This window comes from Pelophylax lessonae (genome assembly GCF_965119305.1).
Source record: "Pelophylax lessonae genome assembly, chromosome: 4".
NCBI lineage: Eukaryota > Metazoa > Chordata > Amphibia > Anura > Ranidae > Pelophylax > Pelophylax lessonae.
In genome coordinates, this window is record NC_138771.1 from 62,950,644 (window position 1) to 62,963,143 (window position 12,500).

At 49.0% G+C, this 12,500-nt stretch overlaps 1 protein-coding gene across 1 annotated transcript in view; it reads left to right on the forward strand.

Moving 5' to 3' along the window:
- Positions 1 to 12,500, forward strand: part of LOC309552504 (uncharacterized protein) — a gene marked incomplete at both ends in the record, with an annotated part of 152,322 nt that overhangs the window by 1,746 nt on the left and 138,076 nt on the right. Inside the window, 2 exon segments of the mRNA XM_082253471.1 lie at positions 1,667 to 1,802; positions 2,113 to 2,218. Coding sequence (XP_082109597.1) covers positions 1,667 to 1,802; positions 2,113 to 2,218 — 242 coding nt within the window.

Sequence of the window (12,500 nt, forward strand, 5' to 3'; positions counted from 1 at the left end):
GCGGGTTTTTTTTAGTTTTTAATAAAGGATTTGTCAATAACCTGTCTACTGTTTTAGTTAATTTTGACATTTTTTTTTTTTGATGAATGGGTCGGGGTACAATGTACCCAATACTCATTCACATATGGCGGGCAAGACCCGATTCTGATGCCCGCAGACCCCCCACAACCACACCCCAAGATTTTGGGGAAGAGATCCTTGTCCCCTTCAACATGTCCCCTGCCCCAAAGCACCCCTGCCTGTTGAGGGCATGTGGTCTGGTATGGTTCAGGAGGGGGTGGGGGCCCACACTCATCATTTTCCCACCCCACCCCCACCCTTTACCTGACTCCCCTGCCTGCATGCTCTGATAAGGGACTGGTATGTATTGTGGGGGGGGGGGGGGTTTGGGGGGCCCCCACACCGTTTTTTTTTGACTGCTGATGGCTCATTGGTTGTTAAGGACGCTGTAGCCGGCTTCCCGGCCGCTCCTTTACAACCAGCTTATACTGCATCCTTATTGGGCAGAGCTTGCGTAGAATGCGCTGTGCAGCACAGGGAACACCCAGCAAACACCCTGCAAATTTGGGTGTTTGCCGAACGGGGTGAATAGCTAATAATAAGCTCAAACTCCTGCTGAGGCTTAACCGTTCGCCCAACACTAGACACAAACTACTGCAGGATATGTCACCATTGTGGGAGGGGCAGAGACACAAACTACTGCAGGAAATTTCACCATTGTGGGAGGGGCAGAGTCACAAACTACTGCAGGAAATGTCACCATTGGGGGAGGGGCAGAGACACAAACTACTGCAGGAAATGTCACCATTGTGGGATGGGCAGAGACACAAACTACTGCAGGAAATGTCACCATTGTGGGAGGGGCAGAGACACAAACTACTGCAGGAAATGTCACCATTGTGGGAGGGGCAGAGACACAAACTACTGCAGGAAATGTCAACATTGTGGGAGGGGAAGAGACACAAACAACTGCAGGAAATCTCACCATTGTGGGAGGGGCAGAGACACAAACTACTGCAGGAAATCTCACCATTGTGGGAGGGGCAGAGACACAAATTACTGCAGGAAATGTCACCATTGTGGGAGGCGCTGAGACACAAACTACTGCAGGAAATGTCACCATTGTGGAAGGGGCAGAGACACAAACTACTGCAGGAAATGTCACCATTGTGGGAGGGGCAGAGACACAAACTACTGCAGGAAATGTCACCATTGTGGGAGGGGCAGAGACACAAACTACTGCAGGAAATGTCAACATTGTGGGAGGGGCAGAGACACAAAACTGCAGGAAATTTCACCATTGTGGGAGGGGCAGAGACACAAATTACTGCAGGAAATGTCACCATTGTGGGAAGGGCAGAGACACAAATTACTGCAGGAAATGTCACCATTGTGGGAGGGGCAGAGACACAAACTACTGCAGGAAATGCCACCATTGTGGGAGGGGCAGAGACACAAATTACTGCAGGAAATGTCACCATTGTGGGAGGGGCTGAGACAAACTACTGTAGGAAATGTCACCATTGTGGGAGGGGCAGAGACACAAACTACTGCAGGAAATCTCACCATTGTGGGAGGGGCAGAGACACGAATTACTGGGGGAAAATCTCACCATTGTGGGAGGGGCTGAAAATGTTGACTTTTTAAAATATTTTTCCAATTTTAGGTGCCTTGTATTATTACCCCCCTTGTTTGGAGCTCCTGAACAGAAAGTTGCCTTTTGGTATTGCAGAGGTGGGGAGATGTTTTCATCCAATCTCAGACAACAAGGATCTGCACCTGCAGGTCAGCCATCTTGTAATGTACCTAGTAATGGGGGGGGGGGGGGGTCTAAATTAGTGTGCAGAATACAATGTATTTCTCATTTGTCTTTTACCCACAATGCAGTTTGTTAGTAACTCTCAGGTGTGTGCGCTCTGATTAATACCGGGGAAGGAGATTGGAGGTCACATGGGTTCACAGGCCACCGATTTAATCAACTGGTGCAAAATCCTAAAAACAAGAGATAGAATCCTACTGACAGCGATAAAGCGATAAAGTTCAGGAGTAGAATTGATTTTTATGAGGTTATTAAGTTCCTGTAAAATGATAAATTTTACTTTCATATTCTAGGGTGGGGGAGAGGACGGCGGCCTCTCTGGTCTGGTTCAGCTCAGCCAAGACTTGCGCTCAGTGGCGGGACTACTGGCTGCGGCAACAGCTGCTGTGGTGGAGGAAGGTGAGCGCCCTGTGATTGCTGAGACATCTATGGGGGTTATTTATAAGAGATGAGATACACTATATTGTCAAAAGTATTGGGACGCCTGCCTTTACACACATGAACTTTAATGGCATCCCAGTCTTTGTCCGTAGGGTTCAATATTGAGTTGGCCCCCCCTTTGCAGCTACTTGAACTACAAGTCCCATGAGGCATTGCAAGGCTGACAGTTACAAGCATGACTCCTAAAGGCAGAGGCATGATGAGACTTGTAGTTCGCAACAGCTGGAGGGCCCCAGGTTGAGCATGCATTCTGTATAGTGTAACCTTCACAAGTAGGCTGTAATAGCAATTCATTAAACAGAGTTGGAACATTGCTGATACCTGTGTAGCTTACATCATAGAGAACTACACTATGTCAAAAGTATTGGGACGCCTGCCTTTACACACACATGAACTTTAATGGCATCCCAGTCTTAGTCCGTAGGGTTCAATATTTAGTTGGCCCACCCTTTGTAGCTATAACAGCTTCAAATCTTCTGGGAAGGCCGTCCACAAGGTTTAGGAGTGTGTCTGTGGGAATGTTTCACCATTCTTCCAGAAAAAGTGTTCCTTTAAATTTTTGAGCAGTCAGTGTATGTGTGTGTGTGTCTATTAGAGATAAGGGCCATACACACTATCAGATTATCTGAAGACTTTTTCCTTCAGATTTACCTTTTCTATGTAGTGCAAGGGCCTGCCGGATTGCATACAAATTGAAAGTGTTCAGGTTTGACCTCCTATTATATGGTTTTGGTAAGTCTACAGACAAAAGTCTTCAGACAATCTGATAGTGTGTATGGCCCAATAGACCGATATGTTTTTTTCAGGGCTGATACCGATATTTTGGTCACAATGTTTCGGTATCGGCCGATATGGGCCGATATTTTGTACATTTTAAAGTTTTGAAAAATAAAGACAATTTTTGACACAAATCTGGTACTGAACATGTTAATTTTTTGTTTAATGCCTACTGGCGGGCTTGCTGGCACCCTGTGGTGGGTGGGTGGCTGGCTGGCACAGGGGTTGTGGGTGGCTGGCTGGTACAGGGCCTGTGGTTGGCTGGCTGGCACACTTTCTGTGGGTGGCTGGCTGTCTGGAATCCTGTGGTGGGTGGGTGGCTAGACTAGGCCCGACTCCAGAGGAGGCTGTCCAAGGCAAGGGAGGCGGCCTAAGAAGGCAGAATGAAGTCACAAAAATATCGGCCAGTTCCAAGGCCGATACCGATATATCAGGGAAAGTGCATATCGGCCACGCCGGTAATTGGTCTATCCCTAGTGTGTGTGTGTATATATATATATATATATATATATATATATATATATATATATATATATAGTGCTCAAATAAATTAAAGGAGCACTTTTGAATCAGAGTATAGCATCAAGTCAGTTAAACTCCTGGGATATTGATCTGGTCAGTTAAGTAGCAGAGGGGGTTGTTAATCAGTTTCAGCTGCTTTGGTGTTAATGAAATTACCAACAGGTGCACTGGATGGGCAAAAGGAGACAACCTTCAAAACAAAAATGGTTTCACAGGTGGAGGCCACTGACATTTTTTTCCCTACCCATTTTTTTCTGACTGTTTTTCACTAGTTTTTCATTTGGCTGGGGTCAGTGTCACTACTGGTAGCATGAGGCCATACCTGGACCCTATAGAGGTTGTACACGCAGTCCAACTCCTCCACGATGGCACATTAATCCGTACCATTACCAAGAGCATGGAGGAGATTCCAGGAGACAGGCAGTTACTCTAGGACAGTGTTTCTCAACTCCGGTCCTCAGTGCACACTAACAGGCCAGATTTTAAGTATTACCTTGGAGAGATGCAGACTAGAATTCTGAAATCACTGAGCAGCACATTATATCACCTGTGATGTATTTCAGTTATCTTGCAAACCTGGCCTGTTAGTGTGCCTTGAGGACCGGAGTTGAGAAACACTGCTCTAGAAGAGCTGCACAGGGCCATAGAATGTCCTTAACCCATCAGCGGGACCGGTATCTGCTCCTTTGTGCAAGGAGGAACAGGATGAGCACTGCCAGAGCCCTACAAAATGACCTCCAGCAGGCCACTGGTGTGAATGTCTCTGACCAAACAATCAGAAACAGACTTCATGAGGGTGGCCTGAGGGCCCGACTTCCTCTAGTGGGCTCTGTGCTCACTGCCCTGCCTCAGTGAACACCAGAATTGGCAGCTCCACCACTGGCACCCTGTGCTTTTCACAGATGAGAGCAGGTTCACCCTGAGCACATGTGACAGACGTGAAAGGAAGGGAGAGATGTGGGTGCTTGTAAGATTCTGGTACCTCCGGTACCCTTAATCACCACTTTCCTTTGTAATGCGTCCCACCTTTCTATTCAGGTGGTACGCATATACCTTTAAGAACGATGATGTCACTGCTGAGCGCCGCAGAGCGGCTATTTCAACCGCCGGCGGTCTCACTCACATTGTTCGTTCAACCTGCCTTGTTATCCACATGCTTTCAAGCCTGTCTCTCGATCGGAACCTCCAGCTATTCCCTCTACCTGGAGCAGACCGGAACCTCGCTACTGATCCCTGTATCTCGCTACCGGACCATCCCTTATCTACTGGACCTCTCTAAACTACTAACATTACAAGTGATAAGTACCCCGCAGGGGAACCCTCCATAACCTTATTGCACTATCTACCTATGTACATTAAGGACTGTTACTACCTATCTATACTATCCTATCATCTGCACTGTTACATAGATTGCTAGCTCTTCAGCCTACTACCATCTATCATCTGCACTGCTGCATAGATTGCTAGCTCTCCTGTCTACTACTATCTATCCTTGCTCTGGGTTAGTCTATCCTGTATTTGTCATCTGCTGTCCTCACCACCTGTTAGCATACTCGATACTAACCTATCTGCATTCCTAAATACCATCTTGAACTCTCCTATACAAAACCTATCAAGTGATTACCATCCTTGTCACTGTTCACACCTGTCCCTTCAGCACATCACCTTCATACTATCATATACATCCTATCACTCCAGGAACATCTCATTGAGTGTGTATATATCTGTATGTTGAAGCTGACAGGCCCACGGTGATGAGTCCTGGAGAGTTGGATCTGGTATGCAACACATCTCTACATGACTACTGAGTGTAGATTTTGCAGCTGCAAATCCAGCCTATAATAAAAACGCAGGAGCGTTACAGCGCTCTGGTGAGGAAGGCTGTCTGGTCCTTTGTTGCGGTAGAGCGGTTGCACTGAGGGCAGCACTTGTGTGAGAAGCAGCTCTATAGGATCATATAAGGAAAGAAAGACGCCTCTAAGTGCAGAATTCTAAGGATTTATTATTTGATGCAAGGGATTAAAAACATTTACAAGATGGCAGAGATAACAGGCATGTATTAATTGTCCTCTTTTGGTTTGCTGTGTCCTCTGTCTGCCGGGTGAGGGAGGATGAGAGAGCCGTCCTGCAGCTGTCCGGATTCCCTGGTGACGTGGAGGAACGAGGAAGCGGAGAGGCAGATGGTGGCCCGGGTTCCAGAACCAAGCTGCAACGCTCGTGGCCTGTATGGCGTCAGGGGAAAGCGTTGGGCGGTAACGCGTTTCAGAGCATGTGTGACTCCTTTGTCAGACCTAAGCCCATGTTTGTTCAGCAGGCTCAGAGCCTTGTGTTCAAACTCTCAGAAAGCCAATCGATGGCCTCCCGACCCTTTTGGCTACCTCTGTCCAATCAACTCCTCACAAGACTATCCTATCCTGATGGTCTTGTGAGGCGTTGATTGGACAGAGGAAGTCGAAAGGGCCGGGAGGTCGTCAGTTGGCTCTCAACGGAGAGTTTGAACACAAGGCTCTGACTCTGTGCCTGCTGAACAAACATGGGCTTAGGTCTGACGAAGGAGCCGCACATGCTCTGAAACACGTTATGGCAGGGCTCGACAATCCCCGGGCGCCAGGTCGCATTTGCGACTAGAATTAGCGACCTCGCGCCTGGGGGTGCCCTGCAGAAGGTGTCCTGTCATTTTTGCCCGGACTTCCGCGCACGGAGTGCACGGACTTCCGGGCCGTCCGAAAATTGAGGCCCCGGCTTTTCGGCCTACTTGAGATGACAGGCTTCCAATGGGGAACTGGCGCCCTCTTGTGGAGGCCGGGAGTAATGACTGTTTCCACTGCCTTTTTGTTCTCAATTTATTCATTACCATCTCCCTGTCCAGTTAGTTACCTTTGACAGGGAGTGTGGTTATTATTATTTAATTTATTTTTTAAATGTAAAAAAAAAAAATATATTTTTTTTTCTTTTTTTTTAATTATTAAAAAAAAATTCTTTTTTCCAATTATTAAAAAAAAAATAAAATATATATATATATATATATATATATATATATATATATATATATATATATATCTCCTTTTTTTTTTTTTCCTCATTGCCATGCCACAGCCGAAGGCCCCTTTCACACGGGCTGTCTGATCAGGTCCGCCTGTCAGTTTTTCAGGCAGACCTGATCGGACCCTTGATTCTCCTCTATGGAGCAGTAATCTGCCGCCATCTGATCCTGTCCACCAAAAGCAGACGGATGGTGGTTCTATTTTCTATCCATCCCGTGGATCGGATCAGATGGCATCGGATGGAAAGAGACAGACAGTCTGTTTTCATCCAATTGTGCTATAGAGGAGAGTGGGGTTCTAGTCGTATTTATGTGTAAATTTAGTATCCGTTTTATTAAATAAAGCTTGGTTGTTAGTTTAAAAAAAAAAAACTGGCTCCTAACTTTTTTAGCTGGCTCCTAGATTTCAGGAAAATTTGTCAAGCCCTGCGTTATGGCGTCGGAAGAAGGCGTTGGGCATATCAGCCGTGTGCGTTCCAGCTTGGTTCTGGAACCTGGGTCGCCATTTGCCTCTCCGCTTCCTCGTTCCTCCACGTCACCAGGGAATCCAGACAGCTGCAGGACAACTCTCTCATCCTCCCTCACCCAGCAGACAGAAGACACAGCAAACCAGAAGAGGACAATTAATACATGTCTGTTATCTCTGCCATCTTGTAAGTGTTTTTTTTTTTTTTTTAATCCCTTGCACCAAATAATAAATCCTTTTAATACTGCACTTAGAGGCGTCTTTCTTTCCTGACAGATGTGGAGAACATTATGCTGCCTGTAACATCGTTCAGCATGACCGGTTGGGTGGTGGGTCAGTGATGGTCTGGGGGAGGCGTATCCATGGAGGGACACACAGACCTCTACAGGCTAGACCAGTGGTTCTTAACCTGGGTTCGATCGAACCCCAGGGGTTCGGTGAGTCAGTCTCCGGGGTTCGGCGGGGGGGACAAAGGGCAATTGCTCCCCCCGAGAAAATATTACTGATTGTGAGGCCGAGCGCACCCTGGGAAATCAGAGCTGCGGTCGGGACAACTCACAGCCATTACACATAGACACTTGACACTCCGCCCCCTGTACCTCCCCCAGCAGGTTTCCAGCCTATCTCCTGCAGGCTGCTTGCTGCGTGAGTGGGCAGGATGGGGATGTACCTGACCACGGAGATTGCGCCTGCCTGGAAGAGGGAAGTGTGAGCAGCTGAGCAGAGGGAGCCGAGTGAATGTTCCTGGAGGTAGGCTCAGCTAGCTGTACATGGTGAATTTGTTTACAAGGACCTTTATGCTACGTCTGCTGAGTTACTGCAGCTTAGCATAGAGGTGCTGTTAGCTGACAGATGGAAATGCATGTCCTTTTCATTTAGTTCAATAAAGCATTGTGAATACCCCCTGGTGTGTGCCCTCCTGATACCCCATGGAATGCTCTCCCAACACCTCCCCCCAATGTGTGCCCTCCTAACACCCCATGGTATGCCCTCCAAACACCTCCCCAAAGTGTGTTCCCTCTTGACACCCCATGCTATGTCCTCTCAACCCCCACAGTGTGTGCCCTCCTGATACCCCATGGTATGCCCTCCCAAAACCCCCCCCAGTGTATGTCCTCCTGATACCCCATGGAATGCCCTCCCCAACACCTCCCCCCAGTGTGTTCCCTCCTGACACCCCATGGTATGTCCTCCCAGCCCCCCCAGTGTGTGCCCTCCTGATACCCCATAGTATGCCCTCCCAACACCTCCCCCCTCAGTGTGTTCTCTCCTGACACCCCATAGTATGCCCTCCCAACCCCCCCAACCCCAGTGTGTGCCCTCCTGGCACCCCATGTTTTAATGGTTTTGTTCTTTGTTCTTAATGGTTTTGTTTTTTGAGATACAGTCGCCAACACTTGCAGGGAGGCCCCAGCGAGATTTGAACTCGCGACCCCTGGTTTACAAGACCAGTGCTCTAACCCCTGAGCTATGGAGCTTTTTTTTTTTTTTTTTTTTTTATGGTTTTATTTTTTAATGATTTTGTTCATTTTGTGCACCTATGTATAAATATATACCTAAATATATACCTATGTTTTGAATTTGAAAAAATCATATTTTATTTTTTCAATTAAGAAGGGTTCGGTGAATGCGCATATGAAACTGGTGGGGTTCAGTACCTCCAACAAGGTTAAGAACCACTGGGCTAGACAATGGCACCCTGACTGCCATTAGGTATCGGGATGAAATTCTTGGACCCATTGTCAGACCCTATGCTGGTGCAGTGGGTCCTGGGTTCCTCCAGGTGCAAGACAATGCCAATGCAGGACATGTGGCGAGTGTATATAGCCAGTTCCTGAAGGATGAAGGAATTGATGCCATTGAATGGCCCCCACGCTCGCCTGATCTTAATCCAATAGAACACCTCTGGGACATTATGTTTTGATCCATCCGACGCTGCCAGGTTGCACCTCAGTCTGTTCAGGAGCTCAGTGATGCCCTGGTCCAGATCTGGGAGAAAATACCCCAGGACACCATCCGCCGTCTCATTAGGAGAATCCCCTGATGTTGTCAGGCATGCATACAAGCACGTGGGGGCCATACAAACTACTGAGGACCATTCTGAGGTCCTGCAATGAAATTTCAGCAAAATGGACTCCCCTGCTGCATCGTTTTTTCACTTTGATTTTCGGGGTGTCTTTGAATTCGGCCCTCTCTAGGGTGATAATTTTCATTTCCATCAGACGATGTGGCATCCTTTCCTTCCTAACACATTACCCAGTACATACCAGTATAGATCCTAACACATTACCCAGTCCATACCAGTATAGATCCTAACACATTACCCAATCCATACCAGTATAGATGCTAACATATTACCCAGTCCATACCAGTACAGATCCTAACACATTACCCAGTCCATACCAGTATAGATCCTAACACATTACCCAGTACATACCAGTATAGATCCTAACACATTACCCAGTCCATACCAGTATAGATCCTAACACATTACCCAGTCCATACCAGTATAGATCCTAACACATTACCCAATCCATACCAGTATAGATGCTAACATATTACCCAGTCCACACCACTACAGATCCTAACACATTACCCAGTCCATACCAGTATAGATCCTAACACATTACCCAGTCCATACCAGTATAGATCCTAACACATTACCCAGTCCATACCAGTTGAGATCCTAACACATTACCCAGTCCATACCACTATAGATCCTGTGACAGAACCCACTGTCACTGTGTGTTTTGGAGGGGACTGTGCGCAAGCCTCCTACTGACAGACTATGGGCCAGAAGCTACTGGAGTTTGGCACTGCAGCCTTTTGACTTTACCATCCACTACTGCCCCGGGAAGCAAAACGGCAACGCCGACAAATTATCCAGGCAAACAGAAATTGACTCTTTGGGACTTGTTACCTGACTAACTCAGGCACAGACCAGTTGGAGGTCTAGTACCTGGATTAGTCTACCTTTGGGGGGAAGAGATGTGACGGTACTAACCATCACTATGGGTGACGGATCACCCTGTCCCTGGATTGTAAACCCCTTTGTGTCATTTTCTTATGAGTTTGGGACATTGCATTTTATTTTCCCTTTATTCATCCTCTGAACAACTGACTCATGGCATTGAGTTAATGTAATGTAATGTTACAACCCATCCCCCCCCCCTCCTGTTTCTGTGTCTAATTGTGTGGACAATGGTCTGAGCTGGAGACATTTCTCCGCAGGGGGTGTGTATTAAGAGACTGTTTCAATGTAAAAATGTTCAGTTCCCATTGGCTTGCTCCTTGTCCCCTTCCCCCGCTGTGGCCAGGCTAAAGGGAGTTTCCCTAACTGTGTGTAAAACTGTGTCTTGGAATGTAATAAACAGTTTAAGCTCTGCATGGTTAACCCTCAACACCTGTGTGGATTGTCTCGTGATTGAGGGGTTAAGGGCTGGATATGGCTTCTCCGCAGGCTGTGGGTGCGTTTGGAAGACAGGAGACACAGGTCCGGCGGATGTGCTCAGTTGGGGTACTAAGATCCGTTACATTTGTTGGCAGCGGTGGGATGTCTCCTGCAGTCCAGGACATCCAAACCACCACCAGGATTCAAGATCTGGGCAGCTGCCGAGGAGTGATACGGGGACCAGCCAGCATGAGAGCGGAGTTCGGGAGGAGGCTGCAAGGCATGCGGAAGCGCCATCGGGGACCAGTGACAGAGCACACCAGGCTCGGCTGGGAGGATGTGATCCGCCGGCAACTCTGGCATGAGGCGCTAAGCCACGAGCGGCACCATCAGGGGAAGATCCTTCCCTCCTCCACAGAGATGTACCGGAAGCAGTACCGTGCGCGAGAGGTGTTCCTGAGGGAACGACCGCGAGATGAGGGGAAGACGGAGCTCAGAAGATTGGTCCAGGAGGAAATGAGGCTGGACGCCAGCTACAGAGCCCTCCGGTGGTTCGCGGCTCAAATGTGGCCAGGTACAGCAGATGGCAGCCCGACAGAAGGCGTTGGTCTGCTCCATCAAAAAATGTACGGAGACCCAGACTTTGGGAGCGATGAGGAGTGGCAGCTGGAACACATTCTGGATTTCCGAGATGAGGAGCTGGACCTCCCCGACGGGGCGTGTGACCTGGAGGAATTGGAGTTCCTGGTTGAGCAGGAATGGGAGCTCGTGATTGCCTACAAGCGGCTGTTTGACGGTGATCAGCAGCCTGGCATGGCTCCCGTTGCCTGGGACTGTCCGAGAGAAATAGCAGACAGTCACGAAGATGAGAAGCAAATGGGGCCAGGGGTGACCCTGCCTTTTCCCGTACTAACTGCAATGGAAGAAGCAGCGATGATACAGAGGGCACTGCAAGCGCTAGAATGACGGAACGCACTGGAGGTCCCCCAGGCAGCGAGACAAGCTAATAGCATGAAGGTCTCAGAAGGGGGAGTTGAGACAGGCGCTGGAAGGCTGGGAAATGGTGATCAGCAGCAAGTCCAGAGTATCTCATCTGGTGCCCCAGCAGAAGCACTGGCTACAGGGCAGGGTGCCCCTGGCATCTGCCCAGCATCAGAAAAAGAGTTGGATCCGGAGAGTCTGAGAGAGGATCTGCGTGAGCTGTTTTCCCAACAGCAGGTATCCCCACCGGGAGTAGAGGAAGCAATTCTCCCTCCCCAACAATTGGACACTACCCCAATGTTCATCCCTCCAGCAGAAGCGCTGGCTACGGGGCAGAGTGCCGCTGGCCTCTGTCCACCCTCAGAGTTAGATCCAGGGAGTCCGAGGGATGATCTCAGTGAGCCGTTTCCCTAGCACTTGGACACTACCCCAGTGGTTATCCCCCCAGCAGAAGCGCTGGCTACGGGGCAGAGTGCCGCTGGCCTCTGCCCACCCTCAGAGGTAGATCTAGCGAGTCCGAGGGGTGACCTCAGTGAGCCGTTTCCCCAGCACTTGGACACTACCCCAGTGGTTATCCCCCCAGCAGAAGCGCTGGCTACGGGGCAGAGTGCCGCTGGCCTCTGCCCACCCTCACAGGTAGATCCAGCGAGTCCGAGGGGTGACCTCAGTGAGCCGTTTCCCCAGCACTTGGACACTACCCCAGTGTTTATCCCCCCGGCAAAAGCGCTGGCTACAGGGCAGAGTGCCCCTGGCATCTGCCCAGCATCAGAAAAAGAGTTGGATCCGGAGAGTCTGAGAGAGGATCCGCGTGAGCTGTTTTCCCAACAGCAGATATCCCCACCGGGAGTAGAGGAAGCAATTCTCCCTCCCCAAAAATTGGACACTACCCCAATGTTCATCCCCCCAGCAGAAGCGCTGGCTACGGGGCAGAGTGCCGCTGGCCTCTGCCCACCCTCAGAGTTAGATCCAGGGAGTCTGAGGGATGACCTCAGTGAGCCGTTTCCCCAGCACTTGGACACTACCCCAGTGTTTATCCCCCCGGCAAAAGCGCTGGCTACAG